This window comes from Psammomys obesus, unplaced genomic scaffold (genome assembly GCF_907164565.1).
Source record: "Psammomys obesus unplaced genomic scaffold, mPsaObe1.curated_primary_1811, whole genome shotgun sequence".
In the NCBI taxonomy this organism is placed as follows: domain Eukaryota; kingdom Metazoa; phylum Chordata; class Mammalia; order Rodentia; family Muridae; genus Psammomys; species Psammomys obesus.
The window spans coordinates 2,837,537-2,863,021 of NW_026596162.1; the positions used below are offsets into that span (position 1 = coordinate 2,837,537).

The following is a 25,485-nucleotide window of genomic DNA, read 5'->3' on the forward strand; positions in this document are numbered from 1 at the left end:
AAAAAAAAAAAAAACTTAAAATGCAATCTGAATGTTTGTGATTGAGGTTCATCTCATGAGAATGTTTTCTCAACATGAAGCCATCATTCAAGATGGGCAAGGAAACAACTGAAAGAATGGAAGACAGAAAAACACAAAACAAAACACCATTCCCTGTGGAGTTGCTTGGCAACATAGGAAGGTAGTGATGATGTAACTGTGTTTTCATCGCAGATGGAAAAATCTTCTAAAAATTGGAGAGAAAAAGGGGCCAGAAAGATGGCCAGAATGAGGAGAGCATTATTTTCAGTTGATCTCTGACAGCAGTTGGGGCTCAGGAACCAAAGCTGCAATGTGGTTGTCTCAAAGGTCTGAGGAACCTGTGACCTGCCTGCAGCATGGTCAGTTTGATTTACTAGCTGTAGTCCTGACTTTTTTTTTAAATAGCACTAAAGACTACATAGAACATCGATTGGTGGAAAAAGTTCAATCTTGACTTAATTCCCTAAAGGCATAGTCAGAGCAAGGCATTAATGGGGATTAATGATGACACCATGGCTCGATATTAGCAAACGACCATGGTTAAAAATAAATGTACACACCTCAAGGGAAGCTGGGAAGGCCGGGCTGACAAAGGTGTGGAATTCAAAATATGTAACTTTTTAAATGTTCGTTTCTTCTTTTTCAACTTCCCAAATTTCCCAATAATGTTAGTTAGTTTTTTTTTTTTTTTTAAATCATAATCGAATCAAATACAGGATCCTGAGGATCAAGGGACTATAATTGTTGAGACGCGATGGGACAACTCTTAGTTGGGCAACCTAGTGTTTTCTGACATGCACAGCAAGCAGGCCCCAGAGGAGCGCATTCCAGAGGCCCCTCTGCATTACATTTTTCTCCAGTGCATTTGGTAATCAGCCATCTGCACAAAAGACCCACCATGGATAAAGACTTTTTGTGAATAACAGCATGGCTATTTATTACTTTGTGGTATTTGTTAACCAGTCCCACTATTCTTTGGTCCAATAGATCTATACTCTGTGTAGACTCCAGAAAAGTGTGCAGTTAAACTGAAGAGATATTTTGTCGTTGTTGTTGCTCCCATACAAACCTATGCTTGTTTTCACTGGAAAATTTTCTATGTTGCATTGGACTTTTCTATTTCTTTGTCTGTCTCTTCTATGAGATGGTAAGCCCCGTGTGGGCAAAAACTATGTTTGGTGTACCACCATACCCCAATGCCCAGATACTTGTTGAATGGATGAATTAAGATTGAGGTTTTTCCAGTATCAGTATCATCACCACATTGCCATCACCACCACCGCCAATACCACTAACCATCCCCACCCTTACCACAATGACCCTCATTGCCACCATCAGCACATCAACACTACTACAACTGCCAGCCTCACATAATTACCCTTACTACCACTACTGCTTCGTCATCACCACCAATGCCAGCATCATCACTACCATCCCCCAGCTCAGGACATACTACCTAAGTCCATCGCCATCATTATCATCACCACCATCCCTGCCCCCCTCGCCACAATCGCTCTCACCACAGTCATTGCTGTTACCACCACCACCACCATCACCACTGCTATAACCACCATCACCATTATCACTTCATTATCACAGCGCATTTGGCATCTAATCCTCTTGGAAACCTCTTTCCCAGGGACACAGGGTCCCTGGCTCCTCAGATCTTCTGACTTACACCTTTGCTTCACTTATTCCTGTTTTTGAAACCCACCTATTCTTTGGGACATGTACTTTTCTAGGCGACAGCCACATAATTTGATACAGCGATTGCGCTGCTGGCAATAATGTGTGGCAGAGATGCGCTGAAGCAATACATGTTGAGAGAGAGGACAGTGCCCAGTTCCAGCGTAGCCACTTATTTCCCATTTGACCTTGAATGGATGACATCACTTCCAAAGACTTCTGCTTTCTCCTCCCAAAGACCCCTGGAGAGTCTTCTAGACCTGTGAGTTGATTTTGATGCAGACCCTCTAGAGGTAAAACAAATGTGCTTGTAGGTGGGCCATTTAGGGCTTGAACAGTGACTAAGCAGTCAGGTATCTGCAGTAAGAGAGGCCACTGCAGCAACAGCAACAGCAGCAGCAGCAGCAGCCACAGCAGTAGCTGCATCCTCTGGGGAAGGTGCCAGAGCCCATCAGTCTGAGTTAGATGCAGGCTTGACAGGTAGGTAAATACCAGCAGTAATGACAGGCTGTTGTCACAATGGTTTCCTCATTCCAGGACTGCTCGGTTCTCTTTAAAACATATCACAGCACAATGGCTTTTATTGTTAGAGTTTCAGAGCCCTGCCCTCTGGGTTTTAGAATCCATGCCCTCTGGGGTCTTAGAGCCCATGTCTCCTGGAGTGTCAGAGGCCATGCCCCAGGGGGCTCCAAGCCCATGCTTCCTGGGGTCTCAGAGTTCATATCCAGATGCTGCATTGCAACCTAGGGCTGTGACTGAACGTCAGATGAGTGAAATTATGTTTTCATATGACACAACTCATTTTTACCTTTTCCTCATATACCTTCCAGCAGTTCTCTTGGAGGCCATTTAAAGGGAGGAAGTATTACATGGAACAAATTTGTCTAATTTCCTGGCTTTTCCACTTTTCCCTTCTTAAATAAATCTATAATATAATATCAGTAAAATGTAGCATTTGATATTTAGAGGATTCTAAAAACAAAAATAAAAACTTCATCCATGTGAGATCCTCACATCTCTGGCCCAAACCCCAGACAGCAGGGCTATAGGAGTTCAGATTGTTCTTTCCTTTGGGAAAGGCCAACACCTCCTGGATTCCAGAGGGCCATCAATTCTCCCACATTCTTATCTAAGGGAAGCAATAGCAACCAAAAATAACAGGAGGAGATACTGGACATATACAAGAAAAGAATTAGAAAGTGTTACTCTGAAGAACAAAAAAAAAAGAGAGAGAGAGAGAGAGAGATTGAGAGAGAGATGATCTTGCTAATAGTGGGAATTTGGGGTATTTGGCTGAAGAGGCAAAGCTTCATTTAAAAGAGGAAGAAGCATGTCCTGGAGTTAAGAGCTCTTCTTTGCTTCACATGGTTAAAAGCAGAACCAGAGCCAACGTTCCATCTCCTGACACAGCTGCAGCTCCTCTTGTGCAAAACGTTCTCCACGGTTTCTTCAGCAAAGAATGGAAAGCAAGATTGAATGAGGTATACGACACAGCCAAAAAGGTGTTATGTCCATTCTATGGGTGGGAAAACTGAGCAACAGAGAGGATTGCTGCTGTTGTCCTTGTTAGGGTGGTTTGTACCCATGAGGGACATTTGGTAATACCTGGAGACAATCATGATGTCATAGCTGGTGTGGTATGGGAAGGTGTTTCTGAAATCCTTTCCTAGAGGCTCAGGGATGCTGTTGGACAAGCTGTGGCACACAGGAGAAGTACAGCAGCCATCCAAGGGTGGATGTACTAAACCACAAATATTTTTTGCCTGGAAGTTGGATACATAAAAGCCAAATGGACATTATTTGTCACCGTCCGGTCCGTGTTCTTTTAGCCTCACACATAGCCAGTTTCCTACAACCTCTTTGCCAACCTTAAGTGCCATGACCATAGCCCCATTTTGTCTTTGGGGCTCCAGTCACACATTCCTGTGCCATCTCCAAGACGTTTGTTTTAATTTCTTCAGGTGCCCAGCCAGAGTCGGGCTGCTCCTCCCCATGGCTTCTGGTAGCAGCTGCTTTCAGGAGGATTGTGCCCGCAATGACTCTCTCTGTGTGGTCCTCACGAAGAGTTTGCAGGTCACATGTATCTCCTGGAATCCATGCACGGTCTGTGTGGTCCTCCAAAAGGTTTGCAGGTCACAGGCCTCTCTGTTCTGGCACATCTGTCCAGGGTCAGGGCTGAGATGCATTTGAAAGGGACATGGAAAATGCTCCCAATTCACTATCTCTCTACCTAGAGCTTGGGGCCAGCTCTGGAGAACAACATGGCCATCTAACTGTGACATCTGATTTGGGCTGGACTCATTCAGCCTCAAACCTGTTCTTGCTATATTTTCCAAATTAATTTTTTTCTTTTTTTTTTTTTTTACATTTTAAGGTAAATCTTTAACCGGGAAATTAGAAGGTCGGCCCGACCCCCACCTTTGCTCTTTACTTAACTTTATGCCGAAATTCCACTGTATGTTTCCAGGGATCATGTAGGGTCTGCCTACATGATCAGAAAATAGTTGTTTGTTTTTTGTTTTTTTTTTTTTTTTTTTTTCTGTGTATCACCTTCACAGCCAGTTTTGGAGGCTCAGGGTTTCAGCTTCAAAAATCACTACAGCTGAACAGATTTTTCAAAAGATTCACAAAGCTATTCTGAGGATTAATGGAGATAACGGAGGTGAAGGGGTTTTCTCCAACTATTGAGCTTTCTGTACTGTGAACAGTGGCATGGGGGAACTAAGAGACAATGGAGATATCCCTTCCAATTGCCCAGAGCAGTACCTGTGTCCTTTAACATCCAAGGTCACTCCCCCCAGAAAGTAAACCAAACCCCAACCACACTAGTCTCCATGCAGATTTCATCTCTGGTTCCAGGCTGCAGAACTACGGTGTGCATTTTCCAAACCAGAACTTTAGATAGAGGGTCTTTAGAACTGATGGTATTTTGAGGCAACTTAAATTGGTGTCATGCCTTTCGTTCAGTCTACCGTCGTCCACCCAGTCAGATGCAGCCAGAACCAGAGTGGGTTAGACTGTCTCCTTTTGCCTTCCTTCTGCACTGCTCTGCACTGGCCGGTGATTTCTGCTTGGTGGGCATACACACAGGGGCTACATGAGGTCGGGTTTAACCCTCATTATTTCAAAAGGCTCCAGAGGGAAACAATTCATAGCTCACCATCCCTACACATTGCCTCTCTCTCCACTGTAACCTGTCATGGTTGCTTCTAAGGAGGACAAAGAAAGTTAATAATCATGATAAATAAGAAAGGAAGTTTCCCCTTCAAGTAGAAAATATAATGAACAGGTGCGGGTCCAATCTGCGTCATACAAGGGTGCTCTATGGAGATTCCCAAAGGCTTTAGGACGAATCCTCTTTTCATCATGAAATGCAAATGACACCAGAAAACAAAACTGTTTTTTGTTGTTGTTGTTGTTGTTGTTGTTGTTTTCTGAGACAGAGGGACAGGGTTTCTCTGGGTAGCCTTGGCTTTCCCGAACTTGCTCTGTAGACCAGGCTGGCCTTGTAGTCACAGAGATCTACCTGCCTCTGCCTCCCTGAGTGCTGAGATTAAAGGCAACGTCCAGCTCAAAACTGCTAATTAATTTTATGTATTTAAATATGTACCTTTATTATTTGGGGGTCATGGTTGAGCACCCTCTCTCCCAGGCTTCACCCATGTTAAGCAGATGCTCTTAGCTCTTAGCACTGGGCTGTGCTTCTAGCCCCAAGCTGTCTTTAGGTGTTGGCTTGTGCTTTCATTCTGTAAGCACATCTCAAATTTCCATGTAACTTAGTTCTTAATAAAATAAAAATCGCCATTTTTAGCACCTAGTCAGAATGTACACGTTACATCTTCCCTGATCTTGTAATTATGTGTCAACAAAATTGATTTTGTTTGGCTCAGATGTTGCACAAACCAAAAATCAAAGAAAAAATTCTTCCAGGGAGAATGTTTTGAAAAGATGAAGGCCAATGGCAATATCGCAATGTTTTCCATTCAATCTTCGTATGAAATAAATGCGGCCTACTGTGACTGAGGAATGCTGTGCTCCTGGACCATATATGATGTTCACTTATGCACCATGGTTGTCTGGGTGATAGGGGCATAATGTCGTTCAGGATCAGGGAGAGTCCCTTAGTTAACTTCCTACCCTGGTCCTACCGTTTTGACCCACGGGCTTCTAGCTCCTCTTTAGATGCTCTGCTGGGGGATCTCCGCATTCTTGAAGAGGTTTTGGGATCCCCTACAGTAAATAAGGTGGAAGGCAGAACGCATCCAGTGGTGGAGTTAGGGGACCTATGTTCTGGCAAAAGCTTTATCACTGACAAGCTGTCGCCACCCTGTTTTCCTGCATAAGAACTAAAGAAAGAGACGAATGCTCACTCACTTATCTTAGAAGATCTCAGGGGAGAATCAACACCCACTTCGTAAGAGGTAAAGCCCTGCAATGTGATGCCATTGCATAGAAAACTAGGATTTCATGAAGTATTTATTTATTTTACAGAAGACTTATTTTTAATTATGTGCATGTATGTTGGGGGTTTTGTACATAGGCTGTACAACATATGCTGTACAAGTGCTCTTGGGAGTAGAGCGGGGGGAGGCATCAGATCTCACGGGGCTCAAGTTACAGCTGCTTGTAGGCTTCTTGATGTGGGTGCTGGGAACTGAATTTGGGTCCTCTATACACACACATACTGAGCTATCTCTCCAGCCCCAGCTACCTGTTTCCTTATCGTTTCCACGAGTGTAAACATGGGGAAAAGTCATGGCTTATCTAGCTTCTGTGTTACTGATGTTTGACTGACTGATAATTTGACTTCAGTCATCAGCATTTTTGTCATGGTCATTTTTTAGTCTACAGACAAGAAATTCTTAGCTGCTCAGGGAATGGCAAAATGGCTCAGTGAGTAAAGGCACCTGGCATCAAGCCTGACAACCTGAGTTCAATCCCCAGACCTACAAGATGGAAGGGAAAAACTGACCCCCACAGATTGTCCTCTGAGGTCATACACATGTACAAACTTACATATATACACATATACACATACACAAATAAAATAAATACACAAAATATGACAAAAGAACTATTCAGCTGTATAAAGATATCTTTTTTCTTGTGTGAAGCCAAAGCCACATACAGCTTTGAGTGAAAACTGTCATTTTGTAGCATATGAAAAAGTAAGAGAATTCAAGAATAACTGGGCACCACAAACTCGAACATAACAGATGAAAGTCTATAAAGTTAAGTCACTATTTATTTCAATATTGTAAACCGACTTGTATTCTGACGCCAATGGCCACATGTTGGATTTAGCCATCAGCGCTGCCACTTACCATCGCAGACCCAACGCGGCTGACTTTGATGGGGTTCCCTCTGCCAGAAAGGTCCATCTGGGCTTTGTCCATCACATACAAGCAAGCATCCAGGATGCCATCCTCAAACTGTTTGGAAGAAGACGACGAGAAACTGTCTAAACTCCACTCAGTACAAAAATAAAATGCAGCCACAAGTACTGCTTAGAAAAGTTAGTGACTGCTGGCAACCTTTAGCATGAACTATTGAAGAGGAGAAAAAGGATGCATTTTTTTTAAGCCAGAAATACGAATGGAACCACTACAGAGCCAATGTACCAAAGGACCACACACTGACTCAAGACTATTTAGGACACTGCACAAGTTCATTAAGAGCCTTCCAACAGATGGATGCGTTGCCCAGAGTACAGCGTTTTCCCAAAGTTACTTGGAAGTCCCAGGACCTCAAAAGCAACTCGAGATTGTACTTTCTCTCATTTTGTTATTAGTATTTCTTTCGTAGATGGCTGTTTTCTGATGAGAAGAGTGTAAGAAAGGATGTGGATTTCTGTGGGGAGGAGGAGGGGAAGTTCTGGAAAGAGTTGGAGGAGAGGAAGCTATAATCAGAATATGTCATATAAAAATCTATTCTCAATTATATATATATATATACATATATAATTGATGTATATATATATAATTGTGTGTCAGATGTATCACAGGAAGGTACTTCAGGTTCTGTTGGCATGTATGTAAAGCAAGAGGAGACCTCATGTCGGGCAAGTCCTTGAAGATCCCCCGTTCTCCAAGACAAGGTGATTTCTAGAGCCTCAAAGGGCAGGCATTTTAGAGAAGGCAGATTATAGTATCTCATGGGGGAGACTGGAAGCTAATTCAATTTTCTTGGAAAAACTCTCCTTACAGGTGCTTCTAGAATTTTTCTTAAAACAGAATAAAGGCCAAAAAAAAAAAAAAAAAGACAGAATGAGGACATTTCCACTCTACTATGCACAGTAGAAGACTCGTCTCAATATGGAAACATTGGATGCTATCCACCCATGTATTATGACAGAAACTACAATGTTAATGGCTGATTACTATGTAATTGCTTATTAGATCTATCTAGACTAAGGAGTGTGGTATATCCTAGAGAGCTGGATAATTTAGGCATAATGACTTTTGTGGATATATAAATAACTCATTATATCGGGTCTTACTAAACAAAGTATCTCAGTTGTGTTAGCCACTAACCACAGCATTAACGACACCATCAAAGAAATCATCGTTTCCCTGCATTACTGCAAACAACTGTTTTGTCCTGTTCTTCTGTCAGAATGACCGACCTTGACGGCCTTGTTGAATGGTGGCACAGGGCCCATGCTTCCACCAAGTCATGTTTGCCAGGTATAACCTGCCTGTGCTGGGATGGCATCCTAATTCTTTGATTTCCTTTTGATGACTTTCCCCTTTATGAGCTATCTAGGTAACATCACATTCGGATCATAAATGGCCTTGCACCTGGTGTAGTTTGGAAATGGTTTGGGTCTTCCGAGGAGTGACAGTGAGTTGATAGAACCTTTAGGAGTCTGGCTAATACAAGGTGCTAAGGTCACAGGAACATTGGATGCCTTGAGAAGGGATGATGCAATCTCAGGGAATAAATTACTTCTCCCTAGCACTGTTGTTATGCAACAAGGCTAGCCTATAGGCCTGGCCTTATGCATACAGTTACGCATATGGTTAGTTACCCCTTTCTCTCCCCATTAAGTTGTAATGACATTAAGGGGATCTATGCAGAGGTTGACCATATAGAACTGTCCAATATAGGACTTTCAATTCTAAAACAGTGAGATAAAAACAAAACAACCCTTCCTTTTATCAAGAATCTAGCCTCAGTCTCTTTGTTATAATAACAGAAAACAAAGACAGCACCTACAGTCTGGTGACTAGAGGGCCAGACATGAATTTAAAAAACATTTCGAGTAACCACAGACTATATTTTGACAGGTCATCAGAGATGCAGCTGGGCTAGACTCAGTATTAAATGTAATTCTTAAGGGCCAGAGTGAAGTTAGTCACTAAACTGTAGATGGGGATAAGAGTTCAGGATGATGGCACCAACAGTCTGACTGTGTGGGGGGACACAGGGAGATTTCTTATGGATATCAGGAGCCAAGACAGTATTATGGGACTTGGTGTGGCCAGATACCAAAGAAATCTTTCCCTGGACACTCAAAGCAATAATATTCAGTTCCAAGCATTTCTGCCAGTATCCTCTGAGAGATAAACACTCCCCCCCCCCTTTTTTTTTAATAATCAACTAACATGCCTAGATCACACAGGACCTGTATGTATCTCTGGAAATGGGACAAAATTTGATTTAAGCCAATGTCAAAAATACTCAGTTGAAATAGTTTGAATTACTGAATACCTTAAGGAATTACTATTATCAGTTTTTTAACCCCTAAATAGTAATTTGAGATTGTAACTTATGGAAACACCTCTGGATATTTTCTGGAAAACCCTTCAGCAAAATTGAAATAGTCTTTCCTTAATAACTTTTGTTAATAGACTCACACTTTTTATCTCTTTTTAATTTCTTTCAATATATTTTTTGATTATTTAGTGGTGTATGTGTGTCAGAAGAAAGAGAGAGAGTATGCATGAGAGAGAGAGAAAGCAGCACATGTGGTGGGGTGCCCATGTGAGGTTCAGGGAAATTTTAGGGGTGACATTTCTCTCCTTTTACCATATGGGGTCCTGTGCTGAACTAGGACTGTTAAGCTTGGTGGTGAGCACTGAGCCACATCACTGTCCCCTAATACTTTTCTTGTAAAATTACTCCCTTAAATTTGGCACACCCCCTGCTATATTATTTGCACTAAAAATATCTTTATAAGCAAAAGACAAACTTTCGGCCCATTTCAGATTGAAATAATGAGACGTCATGGTCTCTAAGATGCCAAAGTGTATCTCAGTGACTGCCATGTTAGCTGTAGGCTCCCCGATCTCAGGGACATTTGTAATAAGAGGAAGAGAGCTGGCTCCAGCTGATAAATTATGCAGCTGTCTCTCTAAGTCTCCACTTCCATGCACTCTGTCTTGGAGTCTCAGATCCTGGAAAGCAGGAAATTGTGCTTTTCTAATATAGATGCATGGCACCCGGCAGTAATAAATGTGACAGAAAATATTAAAGAAGTGTCCTTGAAAATGACAGATTTTAAGTGGCTCACCTGGCCATAGCTCCAGCTTCTGCTCTTGATGTCATTGAAGTCCCCATAAAATATCACTCCGATGTCATTCAGGACATACTCTTCTCTCTCTTTCTCATCATCCAGATACACAGCATCCTCTGCATCAGGATGGGAACACAGTGACCTTTAAGCACCCACTCTGTTTCCAAACCCTTGCAAGTTCATGCCATTACTAGGCTGAGAGTCAATATACCCAGAGAAAAGATGTCTTTTGTTTCTCAAAGCATAGCTCATTCCCCAATATTTTTAGTCGCAGTGAACATAATCAGTACCAAAGATCAGTCTATAAATGAGGACATTTGTCAGCAACATGCTGACAAACTCTGGCTCTCACTGTCTTAAAGCACAATTAAATTGACACATCTCATTAAACATTCTGTGATGCGGGTGCTTCGTGGATTCACAAATTCTGTGGTGCTCAGACAAATTTCCAAGCCTACTGAAGTTAAAAGTAGCTCAACTGAAAATGATGTTTGAAATAAATCTGGGACACGTGGAAGCGTCATTTGCTGTGCCCCACCATGGCCCACTGCTTTGAAGGAGGCAGAATGTCAGTTATCTTATAATGAAAATTCTTTGTGGATGGATTTGTAGGTGTGTGAGCCTAACAAGCCTGCTCAGCTAGCTCTAACCATCGCCAGGCCTTTCTGGTGGCTCTAACGTCAAGAAGGCTTTGCTCCCACCCACTTAGCTGTCTGTCTGGTACGTATTCCCAGGCCCAGAAAAACATCTTCCGCACAGGCAGGATCATACAGGTGTCGATGCCACTGAGGTATATTTGCATGAAATGAAACAGGGTCAGTCCTGGCTCTTATGGAGGGGAAGGTTTAGTGTGTCTCTCTGCACCTCCCATCTCTAACAGCCTTTAGAGCCAAGTCCTCTTTATTCTGGGCCGTTAGAAAGGAAGCTCTCTATCTTGTGTAGCAGTGCTCAACATTGTCTGAACATTGCAATCACCTGGAGAGATTTACCAATGACATTCTCAAAGGCTAGATAGATAGATAGATAGATAGATAGATAGATAGATAGATAGATAGATAGATAGATAGATAAGTTATTTATTTTATGTTAAGATTTGGATTTGAAATGCTCCAAAGGCCCATGCATTACCAACTTAGCCTGTGGCCTGAGCCAGTATCAAGAGATGGTGGAGTGTTTATGCATCAGAGCCTTGTGGAAGGAAATGAGGTTACTGAGAGAGAGGGTTTGAAGGGGGTTTTGAGCCCTAGTGTCCTCCTCTTTCTTTTTCACTTTCCAACCACCAAGGAGAAGTTTTTCACCCGGCACTTTTGCAAGTGTCCTGCCAAACCATAGCTCAAAGGCAAATGTGGACTAAAACATCTCAAACCAGAAGCCAATTATAAGCCTTTCTTCCTTTAAATGGATTTGTCTTGGGCGTTTGGCACTGTAACTGTAAACTGGCTAAGATGGCCATGCTGCATCCTGCATCGATTAAGTTTGAACTTCCAGGGCAGGATGAGATGCAGACAGTAGGGTTTTGTTTCGTTTTATTTCTCAGATGCCCCATGATTTTTGTAGCAGCCAAAGTCCTACTCCCTCATTCCTCAAAGAATGGCTGGAAAGACAAGCAAGCATTGTATCTTCGGTGGCCTGAGAAAAATATCAATCCACCTCCCACACCCCTTAGTCTTGGAGAGTCAGAATCTGCATGACAACTAATGGGATCCTCAGGGGAATAACAAGCACAGTGAGGTCTGATGGTCTGCTTGGTCTGGTCAGCCTATCATGCTCTGTTCTGTGGTTTTCACTGAAACCTTTGGGAATTCCTTCAAGTGGTTCTCAGCAATTTCTTGTAGCTTTTGTTTTTAGTCTTTGCCTCTTGTTTCCCATTTGCATGGATTCATGCAACTACACACACACACACACACACACACACACACACAGGTATACACACACATACATACTTACACATGTGCATACACTTTGTGTGTGAGAGAGAGCAAGTGAGAGAGGGAGCGAGAGAGAGAGAGAGTGAGAAAGCAAGAGTGTGTGTGGTATAGGGGCGCCCTTCATATTATTGGCTTCCAAATCCTCAAGATTATGGGTGTAGAGTCTATGCAAACAGAAAACCATTTAAAATAAAGGACCTGACTGTCCGTGGACTTTGTTACCCTGTAGAGGGTTCCAGAAAATGATCATCTGTGGGTGCTAAGGCATGGCTGTATATTTCGATATCTCATAAACTGCACGAACTTAGGTCCTACAGTTGCCCAGTCAAGATAATAAACACACGTCACTATTACAGCATCTTTGCACTTGTCTGTGATTGTTCTTTCAGCACAGCCCACCGTCTCTTGTGATCCTCCTGTCCTTACTATCCTTGATATCTGTACACTATCACACTCAGTTCCACAAAGCCCTTCTTCATCTAAATCAAAGCAGGATTTTTTTCAAAAACAATAAAGAAAATATGTTATATATTTTATTCACTTGTATATATAAAGCTTGTGTATTTTAGATGTTATAAACTTGAAACAAGCGATAAACTATAGAGATGCTTCCAACAATAATCGTTATTTATTTACGAATGTTGGTAAAAATTTCCTGTATGTAAAGAATTCTGGTAAATTGAAAAAGACTTTACAAAAATACAGAAGAGAAAAGCAGAAAATGAAAGCCAGTCCATAAAGGAGGACTTGCAATTGGAAGATAAATACAGAAAACATGATTTTTTTGAGTAGTAATCTAAAATTGTAAAATAATAAAATTGACATATATAATAAATACATGCATACATAAATATATGTATATTTAAACTTAAAATATCCAATATCAGCTAATATGTGCCATATTGCCGATCTATTGATAAGATCATAGCTGCAATATTTCAAACAATTTGGCAACTATTTCACTGATAGTAACTTAGCCTCAGTCTAGAGCATAGTTTATCTATCCAGTGGAAATAATTCAAAGATTCATAAAAAATGCATGCAATTGTTCATTGTAGTAATAATTATAGTGGAAGAAATACAAAAATCCTGAAATATTTTCCAATTTTTCCACAATATAATAGTATTTAGCCACTGAAATATACTTAAAGGAAACTGCAATGATACTAGGAACTGCATCTGTAACAAAGCAAAAAATCAGATATGGAAACAAGTCAAATGTGAAATATGATCAGTCAGATATAAAAACCTGGATCCACACATGTCCACTATTATTATACGTTGCTTGGAAAGACCGAAAAATGTGTATGTATGTATGGATATCAAATGAAAACCATTGGGGGATCTAGAAGGGACACCATGAGCCTGTCTAAAAGAACTGAGAATTCTTGGATTAAAAAAAAATTCAAGAACAAGAAACATATGGGAAAACATATGGTGATTTGAATAAAATGACCCCTTAAGTTCTTGTGTTTTCACGCTTGGCTCCCAGGCAGCAGAACTGTTTGGGAAAGATTTGGGAGTGTGGCCTTGTTGGAGGGGTGTGTCACTGAGAGAAGGCTTTGAGTTTTAAAAGGCCCAGGCCAGCTCCCATGGCTCTCTCTCTGCCTGCTGCCTATGGATCAGGACTTAAAGCTCTCAGTTACTGCTCCAACACCATGCTTGTCTGCTTCTCACCATGATGATCATAAACTAGTCCTGGAACACTGTAAGCAAGGCCCCAGTTAAGTGTGTTCTTTTATAAGACTTGTCTTGGTCATGGTGTCTCTTCACAGTAATAGAACAGTGACCAAGACAAAAGGCAAAGCAAATTCCTATGAAAAAAAAAAAAAAGAAAAAGAAAAAGAACAGCTTATTACAACCTTGGGTCAAGAAACAAGAGATGAGGCTAAAACCTCTCTTCCTGCAAGAAACAAGAAAATCATCAATGATCCCAGGGGCCATGACAAAGGAGTAGATAATGCTGGAGAAACAAAAGTCATTGTAAAAGGGTAGAAGACACCAGATATTTTAGCATTTGTGAATTAATATTGATCTTTAAGTGCACTTGGTCAATTTTACAGAGTGCTAGGAAGCAGCTGGCTGATTTGAACACAGAGGAATCAGAAAAGACTGACAAACTAACATGTGAATACCGAAAGAATGAGAGAGCTAGATGTGGCTATTTGTAATGCCTAATGAACTCATAGGAGTAACTTGGTATCATTAGCTGGAAGGAGAGCTGTGTAATGGATGTATGAGCGCAATGAAATGAGAGTTTATTGATTATAATCTAAATATCCATATCTATTGATCGAATACAAGCTTGGCGTGAGTTAGGATGTGGTTTTTTTTTTTTTTTTGTAGTCATGAATGTTTTTATTTTTCTTTTTTTTTTGTTATTTTTTTAAATTATTTTATTAATTACACTTTATTCATTTTGTATCCCCCCAAAAGCCCCTCCCTCCTCCCCTCCAAATCCCACCCTCCCTTCCCTTTCTGCATGCATGCCACTCCCCAAGTCCACTGATAGGGGAGGTTCTCCTCTTCTTTCTGATCTTAGTCTATCAGTTCTCATCAAAAGTGGCTGCATTGTCCTCTACTGTGGCATGATAAGGCTGCTTCCCCCTCAGGGGGAAGTGATCAAGAGCAGGCCAATCAGATTATGTCAGAGGCAGTCCCTCTTCCTATTACTATGTAACCCACTTGGACACTGAACTGCCATGGGCTACAGCTGTGCAGGGGTTCCAGGCCATCTCCACGAATAGTCCTTGGTTGGTGTATGGGTCTCTGGGAAGTTCCCTGTGTTCAAATTATCTTGTTCTGTTGCTCTCCTTGTGGAGTTCCCATCCCCTCCAGCTCTTACTATTTCCCACTTCTTACATAGAATTCCATTCACTCTGCCCATCAGTTGGCCATCAGGCTCAGCATCTGCTTTGATGGTGTATACTGCAGAATGTGTTTTTATCCCACCAAGAAAACATCCAGAATGTTTGAGAGTGAATTCGATCCAGTCTTTAGATATATGAGCAGAAAATGTCATGGGGATACAGGCACATATTTCGTGACATCAAGGCCCAGAATTAGCAAACTAAGAATATGATAAGTTCTAAGTGACAATGCAGTTTCAGCAATGAGTTTGTGGTAAAACAAATAAATAAATAAATGAAGAGGATTGTTGAAGACATTCCAGAAAGTTCAAATTATAAATATTGATTTGAACAGCAGCAAAAAACCTGTAAAGTAAATTTTAGATTGGTAAAATTTTGCAACCAAGAACCCTTGTTGATTTTGTTATCATAACTTTATAGTCATATATCAGTCAACACTAAGGATATATTCTGAGAGATGTTCATTAGCCATCTTTGTGGTTTTATGAACATAAAAACCAAAGCATTCATGCTGTCACTAGGATATAACTTTATGGGAATACTTCTGTATGTCAAGATGGTCATTGGCATATGTGATTCTGTATCTCATGACTTCATGTATGTGCACAGATACACATGTTTGATCCATATGCCATGATTATTGTCAAGTCTGGGAGCTATATAAATGGATTTCATTCTACAATTTTTTCTGCTTTTGAGTTTGTTTGAAAATTTTTATAGTAAAAATAAGCTTTCCCAACAAACATGAGAGAAAACTTAAATAAGTGAAAACATACAAAAGCTTCTAACTGGATGTGAAAATTCAATGTAAAGATATAAATTCATCAGTACAATTGAAATGGACTCAACCAACATGCCACTCAGAATTGTAGAATTCTGAATGCTGACCCAAAAGTTTGACTGAAACAAAGAAAAATTGGAAAAATTTGCTGAAGAATGAAGTGCTTTACCAAAAAAACAAAAAACAACAACAACAACAACTAAAAAAACAAGGTGGGAGATTCCTTCTGCTGTCAGCTAACTTTGCTGAATGGGGATTTAGCAGATGCACAGTGGCTGCATGAGCTGGCTGCAGAGCTACGTGACCTCCCACTTCTGTTGTTTCCATTAGAGAAATGTACTCTGGCAAACCCACTGGTCCAACAGTGAGTGTCTTCATAGGTGTGCAAGAAGAGGAAGTAGAACTGGTCTAGAGGCCTCATTTAGATCATCCCAACACCAGGACTTCAGGAATAAAAGCTTATCTCTGCATGCTGCTCAAGTTTTCTGGTTCTTTTACAGCGTCTTACTGTGAAGGCAACTAACGGGAGCAGGGCAACAATTAAAACTAACATTGGCATGGCAACATAGAAGACCCAAGTCTGCATTCGAGTGTCATACATACAGAGATGATTTTTAAAACCTTTGAGTACTGACTGATCCGACCACTACATGGTGGTGCGGCTACGTGCTTGCCCACGTAGGAAAGAAGTTTCTATAACATCTCATTGACCTGCAGCAGGAGAATGTATTCACAGGGTTAAGATCTGCACGTATCTCTCCCTACCGAGTCTCAGCTTATTCAACATGTTCCAGATAACATCACATACAGAAGCAAAGCACACAACAAGTGCGGGCCAAAAGGCTCAACTCCCCCCCCCCCAGAGTCACAGAGACACAAGCTAAAACAACAGGAAAATAATCACGATTTCCCCCACCCCCCCGTGTTAGCAAACATTAAACAAATGGTAGCATCTGGTAACAATAAGGGTAAGAAGAAATGGGTATTTTCTCATGTTGTGTCTGTACTACAAAACATGATGCCTTTCATTAAGGGGTTGTTTATATACTTTACATGTTGTGTGTGTGCATGTGTGTGTGTATCTGTGTCAGGGATGGACATGTGAAGACAGTTAGCAGAAGAGGCCAGAGAGGACTTCTGAGCTGGTGGTGGAGGTAGCCAGCCGCATTTGGGAGCTGGCAGCGAAACTCATGTCCTTTGCAAAAACAGTATGTACCCCCCGCGCCAAGCCATCTCTCCATACCTGACCCCATAGGTTTTTAAAGAAGTGATTTGGTAGTATGTATGCAAATTTAAAATGTGAACTTACAGCTAAGTAATACCGTGTCTGAGTTTCTACAGAAACACATTTGTATAAAGTGTATAGCATTCAATGCAGCATAGTATCTAGGTTTCTGTAAACAATATGTGTGTGCTGGTACAGAAAACTCTCTGAAATACAGAGTGTGGAAAAGCAAGCAAAGCATATAACTAACTATATGGTACTTAAAAATCTAAATGCTTAGCCAGGCGGTGGTAGCACACACCTTTAATCCAACACCAGGGAAGCAATTGGATCTCTGAGTTGGAGGCCAGCCTGGTCTACAGAGGGAGTTCCAAGACGACCAGGCTACACAGAGAAGCCCTTTGTCAAATAACAAAACAAACACAAACACATACAAAAATAAAAACAAAAAAAAAATCCAAATGCTTGATTCAGTAAAATCTCTGGAATATTACACAACCTTGTTTTTCTCAGTAAAAACAAAAATGTGCTTTTGGTCATATATGTGCATGTATGCACATTATTGAAAAAACTATATATTGCATTAATTAATTGTCAATAAATGTATTAAGTGGGTGGCGATACTTCAAAATATTAATAGTTGTTCTCTCTGATTTGCAGTTATATGATTTCATTTTATGTACAGGTTCTTACTTCTTTCTTTTTTTGGCATATGGTATGTGTGTGTGGTTATATGCACGTGTATGCTCACTTGTGTCGGGGCTCACTTGTGTGTGAGGCCTGAGTTTGATGTCCAGTGGCCAGTTGCTCTCCATGGTATACACTGAGTCAGGGTCTCTCGCGGGAATCCTGAGCTTACACCTTCAGCTAGTCTGGCAAGCCAGTTTGTGCTAGGACTGCAGGTAGTCTGACATCCAGCCAGCATTTACGGGGTGCTAGGGGTCTGAACTCCAGTAACTCACACTTCCATGACAAATGCTTTACCCACTGAGCCATCTCCCAGGTCTATTTTGTGTTTGGGCTAAACTTTCATTACCAGAAAAGCAATTTTTGAAAACATATTTGCATTTAAGTGAAGCTATCTGTTTATTAAGAGGTTCAACAGTCCAACACTTTTTGATTATTTTGGAGACAGAGCCTATCTATGTAGTCCAGGATGGTGTTGAACTCAGTAGCTTGCTGCCAGTCTCTCAAGTACTGACATTACAGGCTTGTACCACTGTACTCAGCTTATGCCCAACTTGGATGTCTTAACTTCTCTTTAAGAGCAATAGGCTGCAATTATCAGTGTCTTCTTTACCTGCCATATCAATGGAACTTAAGTTTTTATGTGCCATTTCCAAAACAGGCTGTATTGAGCCTTGATTTCCTATTTCCCAACTGTGTCGGAGGAACATTTATTCTATTTCCCTCATTGCAATTTTAATTACTTACTAAACAAATATATATTTACTATTTAGTATGTGCCATAAACTTTCAATATTCTATTTATTCCCCAGAATTCATGAGGCTGAGGCATGAGGCTAAGACTGGGCTACATATGAGACCACCCTTTCCAAAAAGCACAAAGAAATGACCAACCCTACCCTAACTAACTCATTAAAACCCATGAGTCCCTATGAGAAAGGTACTGCAATAGATCCATTTTTCACACAAGGAAGCTGAGGCAGGGACCAGTCAAATGAGAACATAGAAGAGAGGAAGTTAGGAGTAGGTAGCTCATAGAATCAAATGCTGTCTGGGGTCTACTAAGAACTTGGGTTCTAAGTAACCTTTGGTAAAGGACCATCATTTGGCAAAGTCATAATTCTAGTGAGATTTGAAACAAGGATTTGACTGATTGTTAACTGTCTCCCATACTACCAAAGCATCAGGTCACTGTCCCCAGCCACAGAACATATACCCATTAGGAACTAAATAAATACCTGTTGTAGAATTGAGAGATAAAGATGATATCTTTAGCTTGGACTGTGAGAGAAGGCCAAGAACATAAGAATTTACCATTGTACAGTGGGTTTCTATTGAGGGAGTGTTATAAATCTGAGGGCTGTGAACAGGCAGAGCTCTGCGGCCCACACCAAACTACCCTGATGTAAATGCTACCTCAAACCAAACAGGCATAATCATGAATACTCAACAAGGCAAGGAAGTCAAATGGGAAACCCCGATTTTAATTTTAAATTTATTTATGATTTTAAAGGAAGATTAAGGGTGGAAGGCTGCACCTTATGTCCCGTGTTTTATTCAGATCTGTCACTTTAAAGTACAGCTGTTTAAAGTGAATCGGAAAAAAAAAAAAAGAAATAAAAAAGATACATCACTATGGAAACTCCCCAAACTCCCTTTTTTAGAAAGGCTAATAAAACCAGGGAAATGTAATCATGCTTCTATTTTGACATTTGGCTGCCGGTGGTTGTTTTGTTTATTTTAATATTTGGGATTGGTTCCAGAAGGGTGGTGAGTTTTATCAGTCCCACAGGCAATTTGTTTTCTACTTCGTCAAGTGGACTGTGTGCATGTGAAAAACAAACCAACAACCAACTCGTTGTTGTAGAAGGCCAACAACTTGGACTGCTTGATGGTTGGTATGCGTGTGTTAAGTGCAAGGTCTGGGAGCTTTAGGTGAGAATGTAGAGAGGGCAAGTTAGGGGTGGGCGGTTCACAGAATCAAATACCACCTTGGGTCTACTTGGGTTCTAAGTGACCTTTGGCAAAGAACCATCATTTGAGATTAAACTTGGCGGTAAATACATTACACAGGGTGCTACTGGTGGTTATGACACCGTCTCTCCGTTTGTCTTCCCCGGCAGAGCTGTCACAGGACACTTCAGAATGCCTTGAAAATTCCTACCCTTCTAGGCCTACTAACCATGTGCATGTGGTGGGCAGTAAAGAATGATGACCTCATTTATTTTACTGTTCCTTTGCTGAGAATTTTGAGGTAGTTAAAAAAAATAAAAGAAAATTGTGGGCTGCAAAAAATTTAAGACTCACATATAAGCCTGATTTCAGACACCCCCGTGGACATTACCACTGGCCTCCCACCCAGAATAAGGAAGACTTTACAACAGATGTATGAGGACAAATGCCAAGCCCATTGATTTTTAGTATCTATATAGCCCCTTTGGGAGAAGGAGGCCATTCATCAGTGTGTAGGCTGAAAAATTCCTTCTGGTATTTACACACTGTTTTAAAGTTAAAGCAGGTCCCATATCCAATGCCACTACGTGTATGGGTTTATCAAGACAATCGCAGAAGGATCAAAAAACCATGCTGGTAGAAAGGCTGAACACAGGGCATTTCCATCAGAAGTTGGTCGTGTTTCTAATCCTAAAGGCAAAGGGTCTCAGGAACCCTTCCAGAGCAGGTTTAGATTCAAAGGGAGGGTCAGGATTCCTTCGGATGTCCTCCCCTTTAGCACTTGGCCTTCCTTTGTGTGAAAGTTGAGCAGCAAATCAGAAGAGGCTGCTTGGCCTGCAGGCATGTTAGAGATAACTTCCAGCCTCCAAGAGCTGGAACACATTGGACCACAAAGAAAGGCATGTCTTCAGGGCATGGTGGCACATGTTTATAATCCCAGCACACTGGGAGGCAAAGACATGCAGATCACTGTGAGTTTGAGGCCAGCCTGCTCTACAAAGTGAGTCCAGAACAGCCAAGGCTACACAAAAAAACCCTGTCTCAACAAAGAAAGAAAGAAAAGAACAAGAAAGAAAGAAAGAAAGAAAGAAAGAAAGAAAGAAAGAAAGAAAGAAAGAAAGAAAGAAAGAAAGAAAGAAAGGCATTTCCTGAGTGTGGCCTTTTATTCTGGAATGTTCCAACACATTTCCATCTTGATAGCCTGCTTGAAGCCATTCAGGAACCCTTTGCTATAGATCTGTTAACTCCAGTATTGAAGGGGATGGATAAGTCACTAATGGGTCTTTGGTGATCGGGCCATTATTGTTCTCTGGAAACATGGTGCATGATGCTGTAGCATACACCAGCTTGTGAGTTTATTCTGTATGGGCTACTTTGTCGGTTTGGCTGGATGAGGACTTTTTAGCTTATGTGCCTTCAGGAAGCAAACTATTATTCATGAAGCAATTCTACAAAGAAAATGTCAGGGATTCTTTGCTTAGCTGTATTCTCTGAGGGAGCCTGTGCCTATACTGGCATGCTTTAATTTCTTTTCTTTATTTGTTTTTCCTCTTAGGGAAGAATTTTCACTTGATCTGAAAACTATCAACCTTGTTTTCCTTTTGCTTGTTTGTTTGTTTGCTTTAAGGACATGATTTTCCAACATTGATAAATGGTTACAGAATTTTGTCTGCTGGCCATTCAAATGTTTCTCTTGATATATATTTTAGTTTATTTTTTTATTATGATGAACACTGTGACCAAGAAACAACTTATGGGGCAAAATGGTTTACTTTGGCTTACAGCTTTCAACATGAAAGGAACTCAAGGAAGGAACTGAAGGCAGAAACCTGGAGGCTGGAACTGAAACAGGTCATGGAGGAATGTCGCTTATGGGCTTGTTCAGCCTGCTTTGTTATACAACTCAAAACTACTTGCCAAGTACTGGCACTGCCCACGGTGGGCTAGCCCTCTCACATCAATCATTATTCAAGAAAATGCCCACAGACATGCTTACAATAAAATCTGACGCCCTTAGTTTGTGTCACACCGGCAAAAATTTAACCAGCACAGCAAATGGCTTTTGCCTCAAAAAAAAACTACAGCATTGCTCTAGATGGATCCAGACACCTAGGTTTTTGTCCCAGTTTGTTTTCTAATTTTCTGTATGACCTTAACCAATTCGTGTGACCTCACAAGGCCTGTTTCTTTTTTGAAATATGAGCATAACAATCTAATCCTGACCTCTTGGTGCGGTGTTCATCAATTCAGCTGGCAGATACTCCCTGAGCTCCAACTCTGAGCTTCTGGTAATGAGGGTGACTCTGTCCCTCGTCTCCTTTCCTCTCTCTCTCCTTTCCGTCTTCTCTCTGATTCTCTTCTCATTTCCTTCCCTTTTTCTTCCTCTCCCTGCCCCTACTTTGTCTCTCCTTCTCGTTGAGAGAAATAAAAGCTGATCGTGTAACCCAGGGCGGTGCTGAACTGGCAATTATGGTTCATCTTGCCTCATGCTGGGATTACCTGTATTTGTCACTACAATCATCCAGTGGCCCCCCTCCAAAACACAGAAGCTAGGAAGCTACGCCCAGGAGCATACTTGAAGAGTGTAAAAAATTTCCCACAAAGTAAACAGGAGCCACGTGCATGAATACGACTCTAGGCTAGTCTCTTTCATCCTTGATCTTTCCAGAACGACGTCATAGAAGTGCTCCTGCGAGCTGCCTAGGGTCTCTTCTGATTGCTGTGCCACATGGAATGATGTTCACTTGGTATTTTAAAAAAAAAATGGATGATGTAGATGGTGGGATGAGTGATTTAGCTATCTTCCTTTTTTTTTTTTTTTTCATTTTCAAGCAGGGCTCACAGGGGCTCATAGAGATTGAATCGGTAACCACGGAGCCTGCCTGAGTCTGTGCTAAGCTCTCTGCATACATACTGTGGTTGTTTAGCTTGGGGTTCCTATGGAACTCCTGAGAGTGGGCGTGGAGGTATCTCTGACTCCTTTGCCCGCTGGTGAGACCCTTTTCCTCCTACAGGGCTGCCTTGTCCAGCCTTGTTATGAAAGTTTGTGTCTAGTCTTATTACATCTTGTTATGTGTGTTTGGTTGATATCACTGGGAGGCCTGTTCTTTTCTGAAGGGAAATGGAAGAGCACTGGATCTGGGGGAGAGGGGAGGTAAGGAGGACTGGTAGGAGGAAAGGAAGAGGAGGCTGTGGACAGAATGCATTATATGACAGAAGAATAAAAGAGAAAAGAAAGAGTAATTTCTGTAACAGAAGTAGAGTCTGAAGCCTCAGAGAGTTGAAGCTGTGTTCATGTTCTAGGATTTTGCTCACAGGTCCTGCTGCCTTGTCATGGTGAGCCAGAGTTAATTTGCCCTTCTACATGCTATATATACTCTGTCCCTGCTCTGTGGGCTTTTGGGTTATGGCTACGCAAACACAAGCGTTATAATATTCTGAGCTAATCTAGTAACTGACATGCCACTATGTGATGGCGTTCTAGGGCCTGAGTGATGTACAAGCCACTAGTTGCTTGGCCTTCAGCTCCATCTTGGTCAGAGGTCCCCGTTTTATGCTCCTGTTTGGCCCTAACTTATTAAGCACATTTTTTTTTGCAATTGTAATTAGATTTTATTAGCATCCCACTTGTAAAATCTGTTAGTAGCTCTATAAGGGCAAACTTAAGTCATTCTCAGTGCCCATCCCTAGTGCTAAATTAAGCACTGAATCCTTAATATTTGCAAACGAATAAGCAATATTGTTGTACCATTGCATAGGTTGTGTTGCCATGGCCACGGGCAAGACATACCACCTACATCTGTGGATTGATGGATAAATGGCTCTGGCCTGAATTCTGAATATAGGCTCAAGGGCCTTCATGAACAGGGGCTATTTGTCATTGTTCCTCTGAGAATCCTAGTCTATTCTGTACCAAAGGGTCTTAACGACTGTGTGTAATTACTAAACAAATAGTTGAAAGATAGATTTAATAATAAAGCACAGGCTGGCCATAGTTATTAGTCTCTATCAGAAGCATACAATAAATGGCAAGCATTTATTTCTTTCCATTAAATTAATTCAATTTACTTGCTTGAAATGAAATGCAAAAATTTCATGGAATGAACAAGGCAAAAATCCTACAAGCTAACTTGATATTGGATACTAATAGGGAAATCTACAAACACACACACACACACACACACACACACACATATATATATATATATATATATATATTTCAGACATGTGCCTCAGTCATGCCCCATATGGCTTTTTTCCCCTCTTTACAACATGGTAAGGCCTGAGATTACATTTATACCTGATCTGTGGTGGTAATATGGTTTGGTGAACCTACTTCTGTTTACTTGGAGTTATTAAACAAATGCTTTAAACATTTACGAGCTGTTAACCACTTACCCAGGCACTGTGTGAGATGCTGGGAATGTGAGGTTAAATTACGTAAAGGAAAGTCAGTTGTTAAGAGGGGAGAACCCCCTGAAATGTATACTCAATACACAAATACTGATATGGCTCAAATAAACACTAAATACTGACCTAGGGTACTAAACAAAATCACTAGAAATCTAAATCTATGAGAACTCACTGACAGCAATGTCACGCTACTAAAATGGAACAGTTGGCATTTATGTAGTGAAAGACATTCAGTAACTCATAGTTTCTCAGTGATCAGACAAGATAAATTCACAACAAATGCCCAACTCGCTCCTGCTGCCTTTACGGGAACAGTTCTGAGTCCAACACTCTGGAGAAGAGTTGCCTTTTAGAACAAACTTAAAGCTCTGTTAGCAATATTAACTTAAGCACTACACAGGAATTCTCCTTGCATCCATCCCTGCCCCTGCCAGGCTGCTGTTCCTATCGATCCCATTAATGATCTGGTGATTAAGTAGGATAAATTGCCCATGAATGTGAAGCAGCCAGAACTGCCCCCAGGAGCACAGCCGAGTATTTTCTCTCAAATGTTGTCTGGGCCGGTGCAATTTTTCAACCCAATGTGCACTGTCACATTAGTCATCACTGCCACACTGGCTGTGCCCTGTTGTCAGCACCTTACTCCTGACTGTTTCCACAGTTTTTACTTCTTTGTTATTTTTTTTCCTCTTGCACCAAGGTCCATCCTATTCATGACCCACTTTCTAGGGTCTCAATGAATCCCCTGTTAATGCATTAGCATGTACAAGCACACAAATGCCGTGATCACCAGACCCTGGGACCTCTAGGCCACCGCCCTCAGCTCCTTCACCTCATTCAGGCCGAATTGCCTCTAGAGCCAGTGTTTCCCAACTAAGGCTTCAGGGATCACATGAGGATCTTTGGGTCTGAGGGCGCAGGACACACTGTCACTAAGCAACATTCTGAATGTAAGTACTGGAAGCTGATTATCGTACTAGAGTGGACCAAGAGCAGTGGGGCAGTTAAAAACGACGAGATCTTTACTCCTTGGATGGCTCAACTGGAAAATCACTACGTCAGGCAAAACAACTAACGTATTTTTTTCCTGGGACCAAATGGCCACATATTACATGGATGAGACAATTCATAAAGCTGTGTACATATTAAACTTTGGGTAAATCATGTCATTCCCCAAACATCCTGTAGTTACATGAAGCTTGTGACTATCTTTTTGCAGTGCAAAGAAAATCAGTTACAACCTCCTGACTGATTTTATAAATGTGGAGTTTTAAAATATGAATTTCTTAGCCCTTTCTATATATTTCTTTAGGCTCATTTTCCTTTACCAGTTTCTTTACTGGACTCTTTAATGCTCTCTATTCTATTCTATTCTATTCTATTCTATTCTATTCTATTCTATT

General features: G+C 41.2%; 1 protein-coding gene across 1 annotated transcript in view; it reads right to left on the reverse strand.

The window, feature by feature from the left end:
- The window catches only part of F13a1 (coagulation factor XIII A chain), a 175,253-nt gene that overhangs the window by 101,051 nt on the left and 48,717 nt on the right, over positions 1 to 25,485 (reverse strand). The window contains exons 5-6 of the mRNA XM_055595172.1: positions 10,223 to 10,341; positions 7,032 to 7,139 (exon numbers count right to left, since the gene is read on the reverse strand). Coding sequence (XP_055451147.1) covers positions 7,032 to 7,139; positions 10,223 to 10,341 — 227 coding nt within the window. The remainder of the gene's footprint in view (positions 1 to 7,031; positions 7,140 to 10,222; positions 10,342 to 25,485) is intronic.